Source organism: Armigeres subalbatus, chromosome 2 (assembly GCF_024139115.2).
Source record: "Armigeres subalbatus isolate Guangzhou_Male chromosome 2, GZ_Asu_2, whole genome shotgun sequence".
NCBI classification, from domain to species: Eukaryota; Metazoa; Arthropoda; class Insecta; order Diptera; family Culicidae; genus Armigeres; species Armigeres subalbatus.
Genome location: NC_085140.1, coordinates 63,861,290 through 63,884,439, shown reverse-complemented (window position 1 = coordinate 63,884,439; position 23,150 = coordinate 63,861,290). Strand labels below are relative to the sequence as shown.

Below are 23,150 nucleotides of genomic sequence, written 5' to 3'. Positions count from 1 at the left end.
CCCACAACCACCCAAAACCCACAAAGCTTTTTTTTTTTGGTCATTTGCTATAAACCGTAGTAAAACGATAGAAATGGTGAGCGCATTACGTATTTACAAAGGAAATTTACTCTATTTTGTTATTCAATATTGAATGCCACCGTAGCGGTCACAATTTAACAATTATTTTCATTTTTCAAAAGGGTTACTTATTTCGGTTGTCGGCACCCAGGTGATTATCAATGGAAATCATTAGTTTATTGCCTTATTTCAGGCTATAAGCTAAATTGTTAGCAAAACATACAATTTTTGAAATCTTTATAAAATGAGTATAAGGCCGTTGCCAATATTTAATTAACATTTTGTCCTACTGGTCTCCGAAAGGTCAAGGGGGGATAATAAAAAATAAATAGAAAAATGAAAAAATAAAAAACAAACTCTCCGGATTTGTTAAAGAATGTTTTGAAAACCTTCAAAATTATCCGAATTTTATTTTGTTGCCCCCTTGGAATATTTTTTTCTTGGCAAAAAAATCCGAATAGTGGGAGACAAAATATTATTTAAATATTTGTATCGGCCTAATATACTTAAATGTAATAAATTTCATTGCTATTGACACAATAATTCTTGACCTTTCCAGCCATAACACCTCCACTTCATAGTTTTTCATTTTGAGTGTTTTTTCTAGGGTGCCGACAACCGACCACCTTTTTCGAAACGGCGTAAAATCAACGCTTAACAAAATTGGTAAAAAAAATTTTCCAACAAATCGAATAAACCAAATCTCTCCACTAGTTATTAGCTTATGCCTATATGCTTCCAATGGTATTCAAATATCACCACATTGTGCAATTGGACGAAAGTTATGGACCAAACAAACCTTCCCCTACAAATTTGTTTTGGAACAATTTCAAATCAGTCGAAAAGTCGATGGGGCGAAATAAGCACAATAAGGATGAAGGCATTTAATGAGATTGTGGATAATGTTTATGCTTTTTACTTTCAAGTGAAAACTGTTCTTAACCAGAATAAAAATTAATTAATTATTTATTCGTTGAAATCCGTTTGCAAGTGAAGTGGTGAAGGTGCTGAAGGTGGGGTGAAAGTGTATAAATTAGAAATATCTGGTGTGTTGTGGGGAAAACAATCATGCTCGCACTTTAGTCGATCTAGCAATGTGCTCAACCAAAGACTAATTGCTCAACTATTGACAGTTTAAACCTAGGTTTGAACGCAAACGAGCAAGATCATCTGCAGTCAAACCTCCAAATGTCGATGTTGAAAGGACTCATGGGAATATCGAGATGTGAAATAGAAAATCCTTTGTAAGGTGTTTGAATGGATTATCACAGTAGCCCAAAAAATATGTTTAACTAGTCGACCCGGCAGACTTTGTAGGCGAAAATGCGCGTTGTGGACTAGGTACCCATACGAAATTTTCATTCGAATCCTAATTCCGGGGGGGCATGGCCCCGGGCCCCCACATAACCATATGTACCAAAATCAACCTTTTCGTACATTTAGGGCCCCCCGAAAACTGTCCGGCCCTGGATCCACCGAATAGCAACATTTTTTCACGGATTTATTCTTCCTGGGATCAGCAGTGTTTATGTTTATATATGCATATGAAAACATGAAACGTTTCACTGTGAAATGCAAGGTTGTGGTTTAGTTTGAATAAAACCTATTACCGAAATCGATTAACAGCATGGCGCTGCTAGTAATTGTTTTAACCTAATGATTGATAATATTCGAGAGAAAAAGGTTAGCCTAAGCCTATTATTTATTTGGTCACAACTGAAAACAAAATGTATTCAATAAAAGGACAACGAACCGTATTTACCCTAACTGATTGCTGATTCGCTATTTTAAATTCATTTCGGTTATCATTTTTGTTAAGTTGACTTGTAATTCAACCAGAATGATAACAATTCTAGTTATCAATATAACTGGATAATTAGGTTTGTTATTAATAAGTTATTCTGCTTTGCACTCTGTCCAGCCGACTGTTATTTACATAAATTGTCATGGCATCATGATTTGATTATAAATAGTCTTCAGTAAATGCCAGATCATAGAAAGCGTAGTGCTCTTCTCTCTCGCTTCTCAAGAAAGTGTAATTGGATGAGTGCCTAGAGAAGACGCCGTACAAACACTCGATTCGAGTTCAAATCCCAGTGAATGCCAACATTTTTTTTCAATGTGAAAGCCGGCAAAGAAGATTTAACTATTTTGGTCGATAAAACAGTGATGGTTGATAACTAAATAATAACTAAATTAGTTATTTGAGTAAATAACATGCATAACAAAATGTGTTATCATTTTGATATCAATGATAACATAATTTGTTTTCAGGTAGTTATTTCAGGAACAAAATTCTGGTATCATTTTTGTTATGTTGGCTGTTAATTCAGCCAAAATGATAACAAGTTCAGTTATCAATATGTTCGATAACCGGATAATAGAATTTGTTATCAATTAGTTATTCATTTTTGCTCGGGTTAGGAGTTTGAGCAAATGGTAATATAATACTGTCTTCGGTGGTAACAATGGGTCAAACGGGGGTGAGAATGGGTCACTGTTTCAACTACTTAATAATGTTTACATGTTTTTTCTTACAATAAAGGCCTAATTCAAACTGGCTGCTTTTAAAAACCACATATAACAAACCAAACATATAACATACCTTATATTGAATATCTCAGTCCTGTTATAATATTTTTTCTATTTTCACGAAAACTTTCCTTATAAAAAATACTTTTTGGATAATGGTTGACAATGCACGAGAAAAAAAAATACGGGCACAAGGTAATTTTCTGCGAAAATTATCGAAAAAAAAGTATTTTTGGCACATTTAAATGGTTCTAGAGCCCATATTGTTGCATAATACCAACTGAATAAGTATTCTGATTATGGTCCACTGAAAAATCCAAAAATATTTAACGATTAAAAAAGTGATTAAAATGTGGTCAACATTTTTTATTATCAGACTAAGGCCCGAGTGGCCTGGGCTAGGGATGAATCGATACAAGTAAATACGAGTAAATACGAGTAAATACGAGTAAATACTCGATACTTTTGATTCGATACCAAGTACTTTTGGAATCGATACTTTGATACCAAGTAAGTATCTAATGAAGTAGTTGAGTAAATAGAGTACTCAATTCAAAATCTATTAAATCGTATAAATAGAAACATTCGTAGTTTTTCCTAAGAATTTTTAAAATTTTAGTTTTTAAATCATATAAATACTTTCAAGTATTCATTTTTTGGCGCTCAACACTTATTTATGGCCCATCCGTTATAATTTCCTCAAACTCAATAATAAATTACGCATATATCTTGGGTAATTTTGGATTTGCACTAATACTTGCAGCTGTTTTCTAATAATCCATTGAAGAAGCATTAGAGATTTACGTCTATAGGAACATGAATTATTATTTTTATATATATAAATTAAGAAATACGGTAACTATCAATTTAGTGATTTGAAGTAACAATAGGTTTACATTTAAAATGTGTTTCGCTTTTACACACTATCGAGATAAGTTAATTATAATATCGATGGACAAATAGTAACAGTAATGGAAAGTGTTTAACCTTCCACTATTCAGTGTTTCATCCAACATAATTTAAGAATGACTATTTGTAAGTGACAAATTAATTTTACTTCAAATTGATGAGTACTCATATGATACAAGTAGGTATCGATACTTTTAATTCGATACTTTAGTGGTATCGATTCTTTTATTCGATACTACTTTAAAGTAAAAGTATCGATACCTTAGTGGTATCGTTTCATCCCTAGCCTGGGCTGCACATAAAAGTCTTCTCCATTCAGCTCGGTCCATGGCTGCACTTCGCCAACCACGCAGTCTGCGGAGGGTCCGCAAATCGTCCTCAACCGATGAAAGATTTTAAAACACCCCGTATCCTTTTCCTGGTGCTCTAAGCTTTCTTTTCGTGAGAAAACCACGGAGGTTCATGAAAGTGCGATAATATTCGCTTCTGGGGGCACCGTGCGCTGTGCACCTCGCCTTCTTGTGCCCGTCGGATCGTTGTCGAGAACCATTTTCACCGGATTACTGTCCGACATTCTGGCTACGTGCCCGGCCCATCGCAGTCGTCCGATTTTCGCGGTGTGAACGATGGATGGTTCTCCCAACAGCTGATGCAACTCGTGGTTCATTCGCCTCCTCCACGTACCGTCCGCCATCTGCACTCCACCATAGATGGTACGCAGCACTTTCCTTTCGAAAACTCCAAGTGCGCGTTGGTCCTCCACGAGCATCGTCCAGGTCTCGTGTCCGTAGAGGACTACCGGTCTTATAAGCGTTTTGTAGATTGTCAGTTTGGTACGGCGGCGAACTTTATTCGATCGGAGCGTCTTGCGGAGTCCAAAGTACGTACGATTTCCAGCCACTATGCGCCTCTGCTGGTATCGTTATCGGCGGTCACCAGTGAGCCCAAGTACACGAATTCTTCAACCACATCGATTTCGTGGTGACTGGCTTACATTGACCTCTCTTGAGCCTCTTCCTATCATGTACACAGGATTTTTGTTTTACACGATTTTTTTTGCTCGTATTTTTGATCGTGTGACTTCAATTTGCCACCAAACTCTTCGCAACATGTTTAAAAAAAAATCAGAATAAATCAAAGAAAAATCACATGGTAATTAATATACGTTAAACATTTAGGATGAGTGGAAAATTGAGAAAATGTTAATCGCGTAAAAACAAAATCCAGTGTACTTCGTCTGCGACGTGTTGATGACTAGTCCAATCCGTTTAGCTTCGCTTTTCAGTCTGATGTAGGCTTCCTCCATCCTTTCAAAGTTACGTGCCATGATATCAATGTCGTCGGCGAAACCAAATAACTGGACGGACTTCGTGAAAATCGTACCACTCACTCGTGTCAATCTCTGCCCTTCGTATTACTCCCTCCAAAGCAATGTTGAATAGCAGACACGAAAGACCATCACCTTGCCGTAACCCTCTACGCGTTTCGAAGGGACTCGAGAATGCCCCTGAAACTCGAACTACGCACATCATCCGATCCATCGTCGCCTTGATCAACCGTATCAGTTTATCCGGAAATCTGTTTTTGTGCATTAGCTGCCATAGCTGGTCCCGATCGATTGTATCATATCCGGTTTTGAAGTCGATAAATAGATGATGTGTGGGCACGTTGTATTCGCGGCATTTCTGCAATACCTGACGTATGGCGAACACCTGGTCTGTGGTAGAGCGTTCACCCATAAATACCGCCTGGTACTGCCCCACGAACTCTCTTGCAATTGGTGTTAGTCGACGGCATAAAATTTAGGAGAGTATCTTGTAGGCGGCGTTCAGCAATGTGATTGCGCGGTAGTTGCTACAATCCAGCTTATCGCCCTTTTTGTAGATGGCACCTTCCATCCACTCCTGCGACAGAACCTCATCCTCCCAAACCTTGGTAATCACCCAGTGCAGCGCTCTAGCTAGTGCCTCACCACCGTGTTTCAACAGCTCTCCTGGTAGATGGTCATCTCCAGGAGCTTTGTTGTTTTTCAGCCGGCCGATCTCCTCCTGGATTTCCTGGAGATTCGGAGCCGGAAGTCGCATGTCCTGCGCGCGTGCTCCTAGATTCATTAACATACCGCCACCGTTGTCTGCCATATCGCCATTCAGGTGCTCTTCGTAGTGCTGCCGCCACCTTTGGATCACCTCACGCTCGTTATGTGGCCAACATATCCATGATAAATAAATGTAAAAACAGCTTTTTTCAAAAATCGCTTTGTCGGAACCTCTAAACTATTGGGTTGTTCTACAGAAATGCTCCAGATTCGATTATTTTTTATATAAGGCTTGAGCATCATGACTTTTCGTACATAGTGTTTTTTGGGACATCCTACTGTGGAAACCAGAGTATAGCAGAATTTATCCCGACGGAATTCTGTGTTCTCCGAAGTTTGGCCAACGGACTTCACTCAGTCCCATGCCCTGCTGGGCTAGGGTTAAAATGTTCCATGTTCCTATAAGTGTCCGTTGTTTCGCGCTAATAGTCGTTGCCGTAAAATTAGTCCATATTCTTAAATTGTCGGATTCTCGAACAAATTGATGTTTCTGAAAAAGTAGGCTATTGGCCCAAGGTTCCCTATTAACCGGGATGAGGCTGCCATCTTAGGTATAGCTTACGGGGAATAGCATTTCATACTCAGCCACTGGAGGCCAGAACATACACTCGATCAGTCGGGTCAAATTTGTTTAAAATCCCACCATACACCAAGAATAGGCCCCCAGGTCGCACCGCCTCACTGACTGTAGCTGATGTCAGAAGGACAATTGTACCCAGGCTACACTATCAGCAAAGTACGCAACCCTTAATTGGCGGTCAATTGTCATCGGCGAACCCGTGGAAGCATTTTATTTTCGCGAATCACGGGAAGTGGAATATGATATTTTCTCACCAATAAAGGAGTCGAAGCTTATCACACTGTAAATTATTGGGATCAAATAAATGTTGAAGAATTTTGTTGGACCATGAGTTATTGAGAAATCTGAAGACAAGTGCATCTGTGTAAGTATATGTATCTAAGTGCCGTAAAATTAATTTATGAATTAAGCATAAAGTCATTTTTGTTTGAATAACGGAAATTAGTTTTAACACCCGAGCACGCGCGCTGTTGTATTTTGTACAACACTAACGAAAAAACATCGCTTGAGGTGCACAGCACGATCGAGCCTATATGAGCGTTGCAGGATCGCGTTCTTGTTGAACGATTAAGCTCTACGGGATAGATACTAGCACTGAAGAGTCGCTATCCATGATTTTCGAAGAAAGAAAAAATGTAATGTAATGTAATGTAATGTAAATGGGGAAATGTAATTCTAATGTACCAAGCTGTCGTAAAAATGTACTTTTCCTGGCCTGAATTCCCTATTAAATTCTAAAATGAAAGACGAGACAAATATATAAAATAAAAATATTCTCAAGGGTAAACCAAGATGTGGATTCAAAGAAGTAATGATTAAATCATGATTTAAACAACACAGTTTTCTGGATTGTAGAGAATACATTAACTACGTCACGCACATATTAGCCATGTTACTATGCATTTTTTTATTCTTTTGGGAGCGTGAGGAAAACCACTCGTTAATTCTACAACATTCAATAAAAACGTTATCTAATAGATAATTGCAGTATTGCTCTCAAACCATTTTCCAGCATAATTGACACCAATTATCATAGACCCCAATAACGCCCACTATCCACTAGAATTCCACCTAAATCATCTGCAACGACGGCAATAAACGGTGTGAAATATCTTAACCGCTCATCTTAAATTCTCGATGACACAAAACGAAAGACTGAATCGCGCCAATTAACGTAACTGCACCCCAACGGGAACGCAGTGCAAATTTATTGCCCTGCAAGGTAGTTAACAGATATATTGGTTCCAACTTCCAACCCAGAGCTAGTTCCATTTCTTCTTTTTGCATTCAACGACGCTCTTGGTCAAGCGCTACGGAATTCCGAACAGGATTTTCTTTTAACGGTTTTCAACCATAATGGATAGATAAATTATATTTTAATGGTTGACGAGTCTTCGGTAAGTAAACTCAAATAGCACGTCATTGTGGTGAAAATAGACTGATTTAAATTTGTTCGGTAAAAGGGAAGCACTCTGCATTTTTTTCCTCCCGAGCTACAGCAGCCCATAAATCAAAACATATCTCATCCATTACCAACCGCGACAAATTGATTAAGTCACAAGCTCAACCCCGCCTTCGACAGCCAATATAATCCGCAATTTGTCCAAACCAACGCATTTTCACACCAAACAACCAACGATGCGGTGGATGCAGGCAAAACTGCAATGATCGAACGCTGAACCCGTTGCTTCGTCGCATTATTGGTCGCTCGTCTCGTCGAAACATGGAGCGCATAAAACCCACGCTTAGATAGATCAAACAGAACGGTCAGTGGTTGCTCGTTGTGCGGTAGTCATATTAAATAAACATTTATATTACTCACAAGACCTACGCATCGGATTTACGACCAGCTTAACTCATTTCTGCTTTTCTATTTGTAGAGCGGCGAACGGTTGTACATCAAAGTTGCAGATCTGTTACCCAAGTTCACATTCCTCGGAGCAAGTCTGGACGAGGCGTTGAACCTGCAGCGGCAACATGAGGAGCTACTTCGCCAGATCCAGGTTTGTTGTTTTGAAGCTGATGTTTTAGTGGTCGCTGACTAACTGTTTTCCTGTATTCTAGAATCTACCAACACCCCTGGAAGAGTTCTATCACAAAGTGCAGGAGAAGATAGCGGCAAACGAACGACCCGATCCGATTCTTATTGAAGAGATGGCTTCGTCGCTGGGAGCTGTCTGGCAGGATATCAAAAAGATGCTCCAAGAACGACGGGACATAATCCTGCTCAATGTGGCCTTTTTCGAACGGCTCGGTGAATGCTACGGTAAAATAAGCTCCCTCGAAGTGGCCTGCAACGACACGATGATCCCCATCGAAATCGAAGCCGTTCGCGAATTTCTAGAATCGTTCAAAAGCCTTCGAACCGAAATGCTCTCCTCGATTTCAGCCGCTCTTAAAGTAGGCAACCAAATGCTCGACAAGCTGCGAGAACTATCCAACATCGGAACGTTTGACTCCCGTCCGAATCACATCAAACAGGATGCTTTGCTCGCAGTCGCCCAAGTAGAACGGTGGCTCGAAGATCTCTCAAACCGTCGAAACAGCCTAGAACAGGCTTGGCAGTCGCGTAGATCACAACTCGAGCAATGCCTTACTTTAGCTATCCTCGCCAAAGAGCTCTCCGACATCGAGTACAGCCTCAACGCTACCAAGAATTCCAACTTCAGTTCCTTCACACTCGGTGATTCCGCTGACCAGGCCCGGGACCTACTCCAAACCTACCAAAATGTCAAACCGGAAGCATTGCTCCTCCGGGACAAATCCCTCAAAATCACCAAAGCCACCGAAGAGCTCGTTTCCACGGGTTGCTTCGCTGGTGATGAAGCATGTGCTAAAGCATACAGTATCCTGGCCGCGTGTACCGAGTTTGTCGAAGAAGTCGATCATCGGGAAATCCTTCTGTCTGAATCCCGGGAATTCTTCGGTCGAGCCGAAAACCTCCTAACCAAACTATCCCAAATCGAAATCGAGCTCAACAATCTCCAGCTCCGACCGAGTTCCCCTTCGCCGTTGCTGCTTCAGCAGAAGGTCCTCCAGGAGGTGACGTCCACCATCTGCGACATCCTTCAGGCGGGATATTCCCTGATCGACGACGTTGGACGGACGAAACCGGAAGTGGCCGGCGTACAGGCCATGGTCGAGCGGATAGAGCAAAAGAAGATTGCCTTCGAGCAGTACTGTTTGCAATCGAGCGAGGAGAGTTTGCGGCTGACGGAGGCGTTGAATGATTTCCTCGAACGGTACAACCAGCTGTTCCAGTGGTTGGACGATGCCAGGAGGGATCGAATCGAACTCGCGCTGGATATTCACAGGATGGGGGAGAACCTGACCGAGGCGAAGGATTGTTTGTTGCTGCATCATCAACTTCTGAACGACCTGGAGGTAAGTGTTACTGGAAAGATTTTTAGTTATTTTTTTTGTTCGGGTTGAATCACTGCGTCTATTGAACCTTTGTATCATATCCGTGTTTTTCGTTTATGGCATGTCTTCCTACTGCATTTCTTTTAAAAAGAAATAAAGCAGTCGTTTTTTATTCAAATACTACCGACCCGACGAACTACGTTTCACCTAAAATTGATTTATTCTCTGATTAGTTCTCGAGTTATGCAGAAATCGCTGTTTCATTCATATGGGAGTCCTTCTTTTCAGAAGGGGCGGTGTTTCGAACCACCACAGAAACATATCTTCCCTTCCAAAATCTCCACATGTCAGATTTGGTTCCATTTGCTCGATTTTTCATTTGTATGGAAGCCCCTCTTTCCAAAGGGGAGGGGGGTCTTGAACCATCTGAAGAACCTTATCCGCCCCAAAAACCTCTGCATACAAATTTTCACGCCGATCGGCTCAGTAGTTTCCGAGTCTACAAGGGTCAGACAGAGAGAAATTAATTTTTATGTATATAGATATGCATCTTCTTCGTTTTCTTCTTCTTCTTGGCATTACGTTCCCTTATTGGCATTCAGCATTTCCACAGTTACTAATCGCGAGGTTTCTTGGCCAAGCTACCATTTTTGCATTCGTATATCATGAGGCTAACATGATGATACTTTTACGCCCAGGGAAGTCGAAACAATTTCCAAACCGAAAATTGCCAAGCATGGTCTTGCTTTATAGCCGCGCATTTTACCGCTAGACTAAGGAGGGCCCCCGATATATAGACTTCCCTAAATCTGATCAGATCGATGGTGTAGTGCCTATCACTTCGGCCTGGCCTTAGAAGCAGGAGTAGTGGGTTCAATCTCAGGCTCTTCCCTTTCCTATTTTGTATCTCAATCGTTTATATGTTACACCTGCTAAAAAAATCTATGAGAAATCGTGGACTTCTCTGCATCTTTCTTAAGAAAGCACGAACCAAAACCACGTCAGGACATATTGCTTTACCAGGCTGAAATGCTAAATCACAATAATAAATTATATTATTCATAGTACCTACCTACAAATTACACAATGATTCGATTTTGTGGAAATGTTCAATTGGAAAATCTAACAGAAGCTCCCCCTCTTTACATCACTGCGCTTATTTTATGCTAACTCTAAAACTATAGTACATATATACTATGATATATACTCCCATCACGACCGCAACACATTACTCACCCATCTTTCTTGACCTTCTCCACCATTCGCAGATCAAAGGAAACGCAATAAACAACCTGCTGGTCCGGTTGACCCCCAGTCTGGAGTATCTGGAGGATGGGCAGCGGGATGACGTCCAGAGCAAGATCGACGTCATCCGGCAGAAGTGGATCGAGCTGAAAAACTTCGTCATCGTGCGGGTCGACATGCTCAAGTTGTACATCCGATTTCACCAGGAAGCGGAAACACTGCGCAATCTGTTCGAGGCGTTCGACATCCAGAAGGCGACGTTCCGCAGTGCCGAGCAGGATAGGCCCCTGCTGCAGGCGGCACTGGACAACATTCGGTCGCAGCTGGGGCAGCTGAAAGCGATCGGCGAACAGTGCATCGACGGGCTGGAGAAGGTAGGAGGGGACGGCCACCGCAGGTGGGGTATGACGATCAATAAAGATGCGTTGCGGAGAAAATTGTACATTTAATCCAAATGGAGAGAAAAATGAATGTTCTCGGAAATGAAAGCTCGGAAAAATATTGTACGCTGCGGTGCATTTGAATGTACCACAATCTATGATATCTCTATTATATGTATGTAAGGTACACTGGGGGAAGTGGAAAAAGGGGGTAAGTGTAAAAATCGACTCGAAAAATTTCAATTGTACAGACTTTACAGTTTTTACCACATCATAACATTGTGCAAAAATATACTTTAATGTGCACACTAATACTATGTTGAAATCTGTGTTATACATGCCGCCTGAAGGTGGTAAACAGACTGCGACCCCCAGTGCGTCGAACATCAAACGAAGAAACGATGAAGGCGTTCTATGTCACACCTTTTCACGTCGAACAAACTGAAGACGATATCATCGAGTATCTGCGAGAAACCATCAACATCGACCAGTCTACGCTAAATTGTGTTAAACTAGTGCTGCGTAATAAGGACATTAATGAATTATCATTTGTATCGTTCAAACTTTCTGTTTCTGAAGATCTTGTCGCTGTAATTAACGATCCTTTTATTGGCCAGAAGGTGTAGAAATTCGCGAGTTTCAGCCAAAAACGTGAACGTACCAAGCCTGCTAGTACCGAAATGATTAGCGTAAGTAACTCTAATACCAATGCCCAAACTGATTCAAATATCAATGCACTAACTGATTCCAATACTTCTTCAGCTCCTTTGCGGTTTGATGGGTCTATATACGATTCGAAACCTAAGCTACCTTCAATAGATTATGGAACGATGAAAACTATTCTAGAGAAGCGGTCCAATAATTGTATTAAAATAGCTCTCCACAGCGCAAGGAGTTTAACTAGCAACATTGAAAACTATCGTTCTTTCGTTGTTAATTCAAAATTAGATGCTCTATCTGTTGTAGAAACCTGGCTCAAACCTTCAAATACGAGCATATCAGTTGAACTTGAGGTATACAAAATTATTAGATCTTATCGCGATAATAAGAACAAATCAAGAGGGGTGGAGTCACCTTTTATGTGAGGAAAAACCTCAAATTCTCTGTTATCACTAAATCTGGAAAAGAAAGCGAAATTGAATACTTGTTTATCAAATTAAAACAGGCCAACTTAGTCTGTGGAGTCGTCTATAAACCCCCAGACGTGGCAGTTGCTAAACTAGATACAGTTTTCTGCATTGTTTCTGAATTTTTTTCTACAGAACCCAATATTTTGGTTACAGGCGATTTCAACATCAATTTGATGATGGAGAACTCTAACAAGACATTAAAACTAATTGATCATTTAAGCGCATTATCCTTTAAACTGATTCCAACTCATCCAACTTGTCATAGGCCCGGTTCTGCATCCACCATTGATTTATTCACAAGTAATTGCACAGAGAACATGAAGAACGTTTATCAGTCATCAGTGGGAGGAATTAGCGATCATGATTTTATTTGCATTGATTACAAATTCAAGCTTCCTAAACCTGGTGCCAATGTATACTGGACACGTGAATATCACAAAATTAATCAATCGACTTTTCTGTCCGATTTACGTAGCGTAAATTTTGATGGTGTGTTCAATTGTGTGGGGATTAATGGAAAACTAAAATGTTTCAATGATGTATTCTTCACCATTCTTGATAAGCATGCTCCGCTCAAGAAAAAACGATTAAAGATCCAAGTACTCCTTGGATCAATACTCACATTCATCGATTGATTAAAAATCGGTCCGAGGCTTATGAATGTTGGAAACGCGATATAGGGAATCAGCGTAAATGGAAAAATTTCACTTGTCTTCGTAATTTAACAAACCAAGAGGTCAATCGTACAAAACGTCAATATTTTACCTCACAGTTAAGAGCTGACCTTCCTGCTAAGCAACTTTGGAAGAACATTAAACGATTAGGCTTAAACCAAACAAACACTTGTGTGGGTGGAGGGATGTAAGTGCTGATACTCTGAACTCATTCTTTGTTACTCATTACACTCCACTTTCATTCAATCAAAATGACGACGTTGAAACACACCCGAATTTCTCATTTAGGTGTGTTACAAATGACGAAATACTTAGTGAGTTTGTTAAATCTTCTTGTGATGCTGTTGGCAATGATTCAATTCCACTACAAGTTTTAAAAATGTCTTTAAGTGTTACTCTCTCATACATTCGGGATATCTTTAATTGTTGTATCACTTCCTCAGATTTCCCACTTGATTGGAAAATCGCAAAAGTAATTCCAATAGGTAAGATTGACCACCCAGTTACTGAAAGACTATCGTCCGATCAGTATTCTTTGTGCCCTCTCAAAAATATTCGAATCACTACTCTCTCAGCAACTGAATGACTACTTGACACACAATGATCTGTTATGTCCATTCCAGTCTGGATATAGGAAATCATGCAGCACCGTAACCGCGCTTATTAAAATAGAAAACGACATTAGAGAAGCGTTAGACAAGAAGATGGTCACTTTACTGGTTCTTCTTGATTTTAGTAAAGCATTCGATTCTATTGATCATAGACAATTGTGTAACAAGTTAAAATATAACTTCTATTTAGATCAATTCTCCATAAAATTAATTCAGTCATATTTGTCCAACCGATTGCAATACGTTGACTTCAACAACCAACAATCTGAATTAATTCCTGTTCTAAGCAGGGTGCCGCAAGGTTCAATTCTCGGACCGCTACTTTTCTCAATGTACATTAATGATCTTCCATTGAATCTGTCACATTGTCGATTCCACCTGTATGCAGACGACTGTCAATTATACATATCTGGGGTCCCTGGCACAATATCAGAAATGGTAAATCGAATGAACTCTGACATTCAGAGTATATTGCTATGGTGCGAGCAAAACGGCCTGATTCTTAACGGAGGAAAACCCAAACGATTATTTTTCACACAAAACGTGCCGTTTTGTCGAATGTACCATCAGTTAGAGTAGGAAACGATATAATTGAATATTCTAATGTCGTCAAAAATCTCGGTTTAATGATGGATACTAACTTGAACTGGTCACCTCAGGTTAATGCCGTGTGCAGTAAAATTTATAATGCCTTACACTCGCTTGTATTATTGAGACGGTGTACTCCCCAACATATCCGGATTCAACTGGTCAGGTCTCTTTTAGTTCCACTGTTTGATTATGGTGATATTTTGTTTGGCCTTGTAACTAAAAAAACACGAAAAAACTAAACCAAGTATTCAACGCTGCTACACGATATGCTTTTAATCTGAAAAGTTTGATCATTTATCCAATTATAGAAAGGCTATTCTTGGAACTGATTTTACAAATCATTTAAAGTTTAGAACCTGTATCCAAACATTCAAAATTATTAACAACTCTCCAATTTATCTTCGAGATTTTTTAGATATACTCGTTCTTCGCGAGGTTCGTTACTTATCGTTCCTAGATGTTTCACAAACAGTTTAAGAGACTCCTTCCGCCTACGAGCTATAAGAATTTGGAACGATTTACCTAGGAATCATAGGTGCGAAAGAAGTTTTTCTTTATTTAAGCGGAATCTAAATATCTTATTCAGTATGTAGTTATTGGTATTAGATGTTGCATAGTAGCATAAGCATTGAAAATCAATATGTGATTATTTATGTTGCTATATGGTAATTGTTAATAAATAAATAAATAATAATAAAACATACACTAACACAGTTTAAGCTGGAGCTGTCATTTTAGGTTTCGCGAGAAGTTAATTTTTGCATTCATAAAATCAATTCTTACTTGCATAAATTGTTCCTTTTTCTTGTGATTTTGCACCACAGGTGACCATTATAATACAATTAAACTAATCACATTCAGTTTGTAGTGGTTTGTACGATGAAAGCAAATAATTTAAAGATTTTACACTTACCCCTGGTATCGAACACTGCGGGGGAAGTGGATAATGTTCTGATCACACAATTTTCCTTCCCTCCATGGTTTATTTCGATAGTTGTGAATCTTAATATTTTCCTTCTTTGTTATCATTGTGATTTCAGTGGTGATTGGAAAGAAAACGCCTGATTAATCCACCTATCGGTATTGATGCCTTTCACATGTTTTACATATGCAAAACATGTATGAGAAAGATAAAAATAGCACTGATAGGTGAATATATTCCATAATACATATTTATTTATATTCATAACAAGTTTCACCGTTGAATGCAATTTGTTGCGAACAAATCGGTTAGGGACAAGTGCGTGAAAATAGGTTATTATTTTGTACGTGTGTTGTGCACACACATACATACAAACACGCACACACAGACATCATCTCAATTCGTTAAACTGAGTCGATAAGTTTATAACACTGTAAGTCTCATTCTTCCTCAAAAAAGTTCATCTTTGGGGCGAACATACAGATTTTACACACTTAGTGTTCGAGAAGGCCCAACCTACCCACTCCTAGCTATCACAAGAATTCCTTGGGGACCTATTCCTTTAATCCAACGAAATTATTCAACAAAAGATACTCAGAGCAATAACCATCTTGATTTTAATCATATAACACTACTCATCACAAATGAAGGTAAGGATAACTTTGGTTTTCCACTTATCCCATTTCACTGGGTTAAGTGGAAAAATAACTCCTAAATTTCAAATCTATTTCTATAAATTTCAAGCGACTAAAATGGCATGAATTACCGCACAGTTGGTGCAAAATGGACTGTTTTTGAGGGCCCATAATGATTGAATGCATTTAGATCATTTAAACTGCTTTTACAATAAGTTGAACATGAATTATCGATTTTTCCTTTTCCACTTCCCCCAGTGTACCTTATACATACTCTGATTTCAATAATGGGTTAGGGACAAAAGGTCGAAAGACAAAAGGGCGAAAGGACAAAAGGTCGAAATACAAAACGTCGAAAGACAAAAGGTCGAAGGGACAAAAGGTCGAAAAGGACAAAAGGTCGAAAGGCCAAAACGTCGAAAGGGACAAACGTTTGAAAGGACGAAACGTCAAACGGGACAAAAGGTCGAAAGAAGAAAATATCAATAAGATCAATAAGACGAAAGGGACAAAAGGTCGAAATAGACAAGAAACTGAAACGGAAAGAATCAATCTCGCAACAGAGTTGGCCTACACAGTTGGCAAAAAATCTGCTCTTTTATTTTTTACAATTTTTAACAATTAGGTAAAATTCATTCAGTAAGTACAACTAATAGATGGATGTTTGAGTTTTCTAAATGTCACTTCGATTTGTCAAAATGGCGCACGCCGCGCATCAAATACGCTGGCATGTATTGCACGCAGGAGTATTTTTAATGCACGCGTCTGCATGGCTGAGGCGTGCACTATTTTGACAGATCAAAATAAAATTTAGAAAACCTAGACATCAATCTATTATTTGCACTCATTGAATAAATTTTATTTAATTGTTAAAAATGGTGAAAAATAAAAGAGCATTTTTTTGCAAACTGTTAGGACAACTCTGTCTTGTGCAACACAGGTTTTAATTCAACAATCTTTTTTATCGCTAACAGAACTATCTAGATATTTATAATATTGTTTCATAGTCATTACTCCCTCTTTGAAAATGGCTCATTCTTCATTTTTGATTAATGTGATGAGTGTGTAATTTCTGCTTGAAGTTAAATGCATTTCACGAATTCCTTTGGAATACCCCAAACTTGTTATCAGCTTGTTCTTGATCATCCTTTCGCCCTGTCGACCTTTTTGCCCTTTTCGACCTTTTGTCCCTTTCGGCCTTCTGTCCTTTTCGACCTTTTGTCCCTTTCGACCTTTTGTCCTTTCGACCTTCTGTCCCTTTCGACGTTTTGTCCTTTCGACCTTTTGTCTTTCGACCTTTTGTCCTTTCGACCTTTTGTCTTTCGACCTTTTGTCATAGATTCTCAATAGATGATATAAAGGAAATGACGGCTTTGGCAGGTTTAGTTCTATTATTGTCAGGGGGTTTTTCGTTGACCAAATGTTATGAAATTCGGCCACAATATTCTATGATATGCAAAGAATTTTTAGTCCAAATTTGAGCATAATTGGTTATAGAAAACCCCCCTGACAATAATAGAACAAAACCTGCCAAAGCCGTCATTTCCCCTAACACACTGCCATTTAAACCCTTCAATCAGTTGTCAGACGCGTGATCAAATCAAATAGGGTAATTCGCCAAATGTTGAACGGCTAATTTCTTCGCCTATTGTTGAACGCACGTGCATTTCTTATGGGAGTTCAACAATAGGCGACAAAATTAGCCGTTCAACATTTGGCGGTTTCCCCTACGGCACGTTTGCAAAAGGATGGCATAGAAAATCTCATGGTAGCTAGTTGGCAGATTACCGCTCTGTTAGGCACATGTACTTATGCATTTGAACCTGGTGAAAATATTGGAATGTGGCCAAACATTTATAGGCGCTTATTTGTTTATGAATATATCCCCTAGTATTGCATTACAATGACCTGTCCGTTAGAAACATTTTGCTGAGAACACCAGTCTATTCGAAATCAAGAATTACCCTACGTACAACGATTAACGACATAATCTGGAAAAATAAAAAAAATCCTTATCCATTTCCCAAACATAATGAGTTCCATTAGCGTGCATATTTGAAATAATAAATGCACCTACCTGCCCAAGCAACACCTCTTGTTTCTCAGTGAGTAACAACAACTGTGGTGTGACTTACTAAAGGTCTGACTTATGCACAACGCGTCGTATTTGGAACTCCTTTGTGACACAAAAAGCGCAAGAGGTGGAGCCTATTTGCAACATCTTGCGGCTACAATGAAAATAAAAACACAAAAACCAACCGGGAATCCAACCATGGACCTTGAGATTTGCAACCTTCTACTATAACCATCACACCAACAATTCTATTTGGAGAATCTGCTACAAGTGCACTACATAAACAACAAAGTCATTTGTAACTTCATTGTACCTTATACGGAACATGCAGGGGACTGCCAAAAATAAAATACTGCTCAGCTGAGCTCAAAGTGTTTTGCAACATATCAGAAACACTGTCGTAACAACAATGAACCGAAGTGTTATTAATTCTGCAACTTATCTGTTTTGTTTCTGATATGAAACACATCGAATTGAAAACCACCCAAGAAGTCAGATGGGTAGAATATTGCGACGCCACTTAAACGGAAATGAAACATTGTGATTTTCTGAAACTGGTAAGTGGCTTTAATGTGACTCGATGTATTGCCAGTGTCTTCAATGCAATTTATTAGGAACAAACACCTATTTGAAAGATGTTGCGCGTGCTGCTTGGGTGAAAAATTTACTAAATAAAACACTTCAGATTATGCATGATGTTAGGGCTTACTGTACTTGCGATTACAAAGCTTATGTTCTTTTTACTTATATTGTGTGATAGTTGCAGAAACTTGGGTAGCAGAGACTGTGTCCAACTGCTTGACGACAGATTGTTAAGTAAACAAAGATCGATAAGGTTAGGGCAAGCACTTTCGTCTTGAAACCCAAAAAGGAGACAATTTTTTGTTGAACTCATCTGTACCAAATCGTAAGATCAGGAGAAACGTTCTGCTATAGTGGAGTTCTTGCAAATGGACGTTGCTTTCGTTGGTTTTAGACCTTACGACGATGAACGGAAATGCCTGTCGTGTCCCTACTACTCAAGTATTCCATCAAGCTGGAGCCTCTAATGCAACGTACACACCAGTCAAGCAGTTTGACGAACATTGACTCCGCCCCCAAGAAAACGCTTCGGTTGCTGCTTTGTTTGAGCGTGTGTGAAGTTGTTTGAACAACCATTTGACAGTTGGCGGCTCGGTTGGAAAAAAATAAAACGGTTTGATTTTGGTTTGAGTTGTCGGGGGTGGAGTCAAGGTTCGCCGAACATGTTTGAGCATTTGTAGTGAAGTCGCACAAACCCCCATATATTTTTTGATGGTTGGTGCTCGAGTTGGCGCTTCGGTCGTTCGTGTGTGATATTGTTGGTCGAATAAATTGATTGTTCGTGTCGCTGTTGGTAAAACTTGATGGATGTTTGAATAAACGAGAGGTGGAGTCAATGTTGGTCAAACTGCTTGACCGTGTGTACGTTCCATAACGCATCCGTAGGGGATTCCTGGCGGCGGGAGTTCCACTTCCACCAGCTACATCAATTGTGATAACGCATACATCTCTATTTGTTAGCTCTGATATAAGTATAGCAACGATAGCGTTGTTAGTAAGATCACATGCCCGTGGCATTGGTCGAGAGTTTGCCATTCCACTGCTGTAAGCAGCAAAAACCGGGTTCACTAGGTTACCTAGGTGGAAGCCAGTTGGGATTTGCCATTGTGCATAAGTCTACAAAGATTCATCGTTGCTGTTCTTTTATGCTAGAGATTGATCTGAGCTATCCTAACTTCAACTAATGCGAATTGGGATAATATAATCCAAAATATCAACACTATTATGAACAGCAACAAAATCATGAAATTATTTGAAATTAATGAAATATGAAGAGACCAAATCGATGTCGTATAAAGATTCAAGAACGTTAAAAAACGAAATAAGAGCATACTTGCTTATAATCCCACTTTTATTTAAACCCAAGTTGAGATTGAATTAGAGAAACCTGTGGGGTTTGAGTAAGCTACCATCAGTGTGTGATTATCGCCGATGCAGATAAAATCAAGAACATGATTGAACTTGTCTCAAGAACTTTGTGTCCTTTCCAGTAAGTGCTCCAGCAACGCAGGCAAATTCAATGCGTCGCTGCAGCACCAAACTGGAAAACGCTCACTGGTTGAGCGACGCGACGGTCGACCTCAGCTCAGCGTGCCAATTGATAAGCATGCCATGACTCGACCTTTTCTTGCCAGGTCTCCGTGGCGTGCACACGCACCCACGGAGAGCTGCTATAATTGCATTTCGCTCCTGCTATTTGGAGTCCCACTCACACATAGCCGATTATCTCGGAGAAGCGAAAAGTCAACAACTCCGTTAGCGGTTAGGTTCCAACATATACCGGCCCCAGTTTAAAGGTCGACCCTTTTGAAAGCCAGATGCAACCGATGTTCTTAAAGGTTCGGGGTTCGTCGATAGCTTTCGGATGTTGACGTCATCGTTCACGACCTCTATCAAAGAAGCCCATCATGGTGCTGATATCCTTCACTACGAGAAATTATGTCACCAGGGTTCTTGCATCGGCTCACTCGAATATCTATCAGCTTGTGGAGTAGTTCACCCATCGGAGCTAACAGAATTTGGAGACCCTAGGACTCCCGACTGCTGCCCAGCATTTACTGCGGTGGAAGAATCATCAGGGTTGTAACCAATTGCGTTGGTCTGCTCGGTTGACGGTTGGATCACTGGGAGTATGCAAATTTTAGCGATTTTCAAAAGATTTGCATATGAAAATTACTACGAAATATTTAATTTGAGATACCTTCATAGCAGCACAGACAAACAGACATAACACATTGAACATTCACTCATCAAATTCATCGTCATTTAAACACTGACGACATCTGTTGATTTCGGTTAGTTGGGCAAATCACGATCCCGATGGCGGTAGTGAGCAAATGTCAAACTCGAGCAAATCCGATGCGCACGCCACTAGTGACCGATTGGCCAACTAATGATTATTTGAATTGACCAGTAAATCAGTGAACGATGGGAATTTGACAAGTGTTATGTCTGTTTGTCTGTGATAGCAGGCTTGTCATTGATCACTGTCCATAGCCATAGTCAAACAATGAAAACCAACGTTCCCCTTGCAGGATCATTCAATCGCAATAGGCTCGTTTAATTACAAATCCGCGTTGTCAGGACGGGAACATAATTTGTTTGTCTCTGGTTTAGTTACGTCCCAAGCCATGTGCGGTAAGACTCTTCGTTGAATGAGCCCGTCTCGTTACCATGGATGACGAGAACGATGTTTTCCAGAGAATGACCATCTCTGGATACATAAAGGACGGTCGCGAAGCTCAATGCAGTAATAGGAACAGCATGAAGGCAAAGTTACCTGTATTTATTTGTCATATCATAGCTTTGTAGTGCACAACCTTCAAGGATCTGAATTGGTACAAATGCTAACATTTAAGTCAGCAGATCTTGAGGTTCTGAGTTCGATCGTCCAGGAAATTTTAAATTAATATTTTGTTGTAATTATTTTAATTAATTAATTTTAATTTTATTCATATATATTAGTTTCAATTTATATAGATTAGTTTCTTGATTAATCGAACTAGTGCGAGCTCTAGCAAAAGTATTTACATAAGTTATAAATAGATTGATAAAAGGTGGAGAACATATTGGTCGCGACCATCAAACTAACTACGGTCAGAGCCACTGAAGGTCATGGAATAAAAAAACTTATTATGGTTACCAGTGGTTTCTTGGTTGCGATGTTATGGCTTTGTTATGCGATGTTATGGTATGAGATATGGTTGCTAACGTTGCGTTTGTTGACGACGATCAATAGGAGAAAAAACTAAGCATACCAATGACTGTCATGACCAATGCCAAGCCTGCTTCATAGCCTTGTGATGCTGGAATGTAAATCTACTCCTGTTTTCAGGGAAGCCAAGGTGGCGATAACTCTCTATGACGGTAGCCAAAATGGCTTACGCAGGAGTGCTCAACTCTTCCTGCCAAGTTCCGAAGGCGAAGAGGCCAACACTTTTTCCGGACACTTGCCACAAGAAGCTGAGGCTCAGTGTGCAGGTTCTTCAGATGACAGTACGAAACAATAGAAATCGTTTAGAGGGTGCCTTGCTGACAGAATAATTGCGTGTTTTGTGCCTATATACGCATCTCAAGCAGCACACTTGTCATAAACTTTTGGCTGTAACCTATCTATGACCAAATCCAGTCATATATGAGTTGCTGCAAATAAATCGGTCTAAAATGTGCTGCTCGGATGTCCCAAAAGAACCTTTAAACTCGTAGAATTCCACCAACAAGAATCGGAACGAGGCTCCGTAGTTTCGAGTTTCGTTGAACTTGAATGTGTGTAGATACCACAGCGATATCTTTAGCGAAAACTTCGTTTTGTGCAAGTCGAACAAAATTGTTGGGAGCTTCAGTGAATTCCAACGTTTGTAGAAAACTTGATCGTCGTTCTGTGCGACTGCTTGCTTTGCTTTGTTTTGGCTGAAGCGACAAAGCAACGCAACGATAAGAACGAGCACTGGAAATGACGATCCATTCGAGAGGATTGCACCGGCAATGATAATTTCTCCTCTTCAAGTAGCTAGTGCGACAGGTCGTATAAGTTTTATGAAGTTTGAGGCGGTCAAAACCGTGACTGTTGACTAAGCAAAGATGGGTCAATCGACCAGGATGTGCTTTCTTGAAGCTATGTTGCATAAAAAATCACGAGAAATGACATTCGCAGAGTTTTCGACGCTGGAGACATGTGCCCAAAGACCGTTGGCGGTGAGATGTTGCCCCTCGGAGATTCGATTTGTAATGAAAGTTTTCCACGGCGATGGTGTCGAACGAATGCGCTTCTACCTTTTGGAATAGTTGAGATGGGCTACCTTACATTTGGCAGCCAGTGATCGAACGGCAATCGCCACGTCCATCGGAACAGCACGAAAATTTATGCTTTCTCCGAGGCATCGCAGAAACCGTACCACGGTGCTTCGGTAGACCGTTATTATAAAATAAAAATGTCCATCAAAACCAAGTACAGGGCTCGATTTCTGTGGTAATTCTGCACCTCTGGACCAATTTTTAAAAAAAATCTCTAGGAGGAATCTCGAGAAATCTTTCAGTTAAGAAATTTCAAAGGAATCCATATAAGTATCCAAAAATATCACCAAAAACCCTGATTAATCCACCTAGATAGATGTCCTTCAATTCTTCTTGGACCTGCCAGTCGGAAGTAATCACCAGCTTTTCGGAGTTGCTGTCCGGCATTCTTGAAATATGCCCGGCCCATCGTACCCTTCCAGCTTTAGCTACCTTCTGGGTACTGGGTTCGCCGTAGAGCTGGGCAAGCTCTTG

The 23,150-nt window shown here is 39.9% G+C and overlaps 1 protein-coding gene across 8 annotated transcripts in view; it reads left to right on the top strand.

Moving 5' to 3' along the window:
* LOC134208759 (muscle M-line assembly protein unc-89) overlaps positions 1 to 23,150 on the top strand; it is a 292,998-nt gene that overhangs the window by 103,242 nt on the left and 166,606 nt on the right. For all 8 annotated transcript variants that reach the window (XM_062684664.1, XM_062684661.1, XM_062684665.1 and 5 more), the window contains exons 2-4: positions 8,057 to 8,179; positions 8,241 to 9,560; positions 10,808 to 11,158. In XM_062684664.1, coding sequence (XP_062540648.1) covers positions 8,057 to 8,179; positions 8,241 to 9,560; positions 10,808 to 11,158 — 1,794 coding nt within the window. The remainder of the gene's footprint in view (positions 1 to 8,056; positions 8,180 to 8,240; positions 9,561 to 10,807; positions 11,159 to 23,150) is intronic.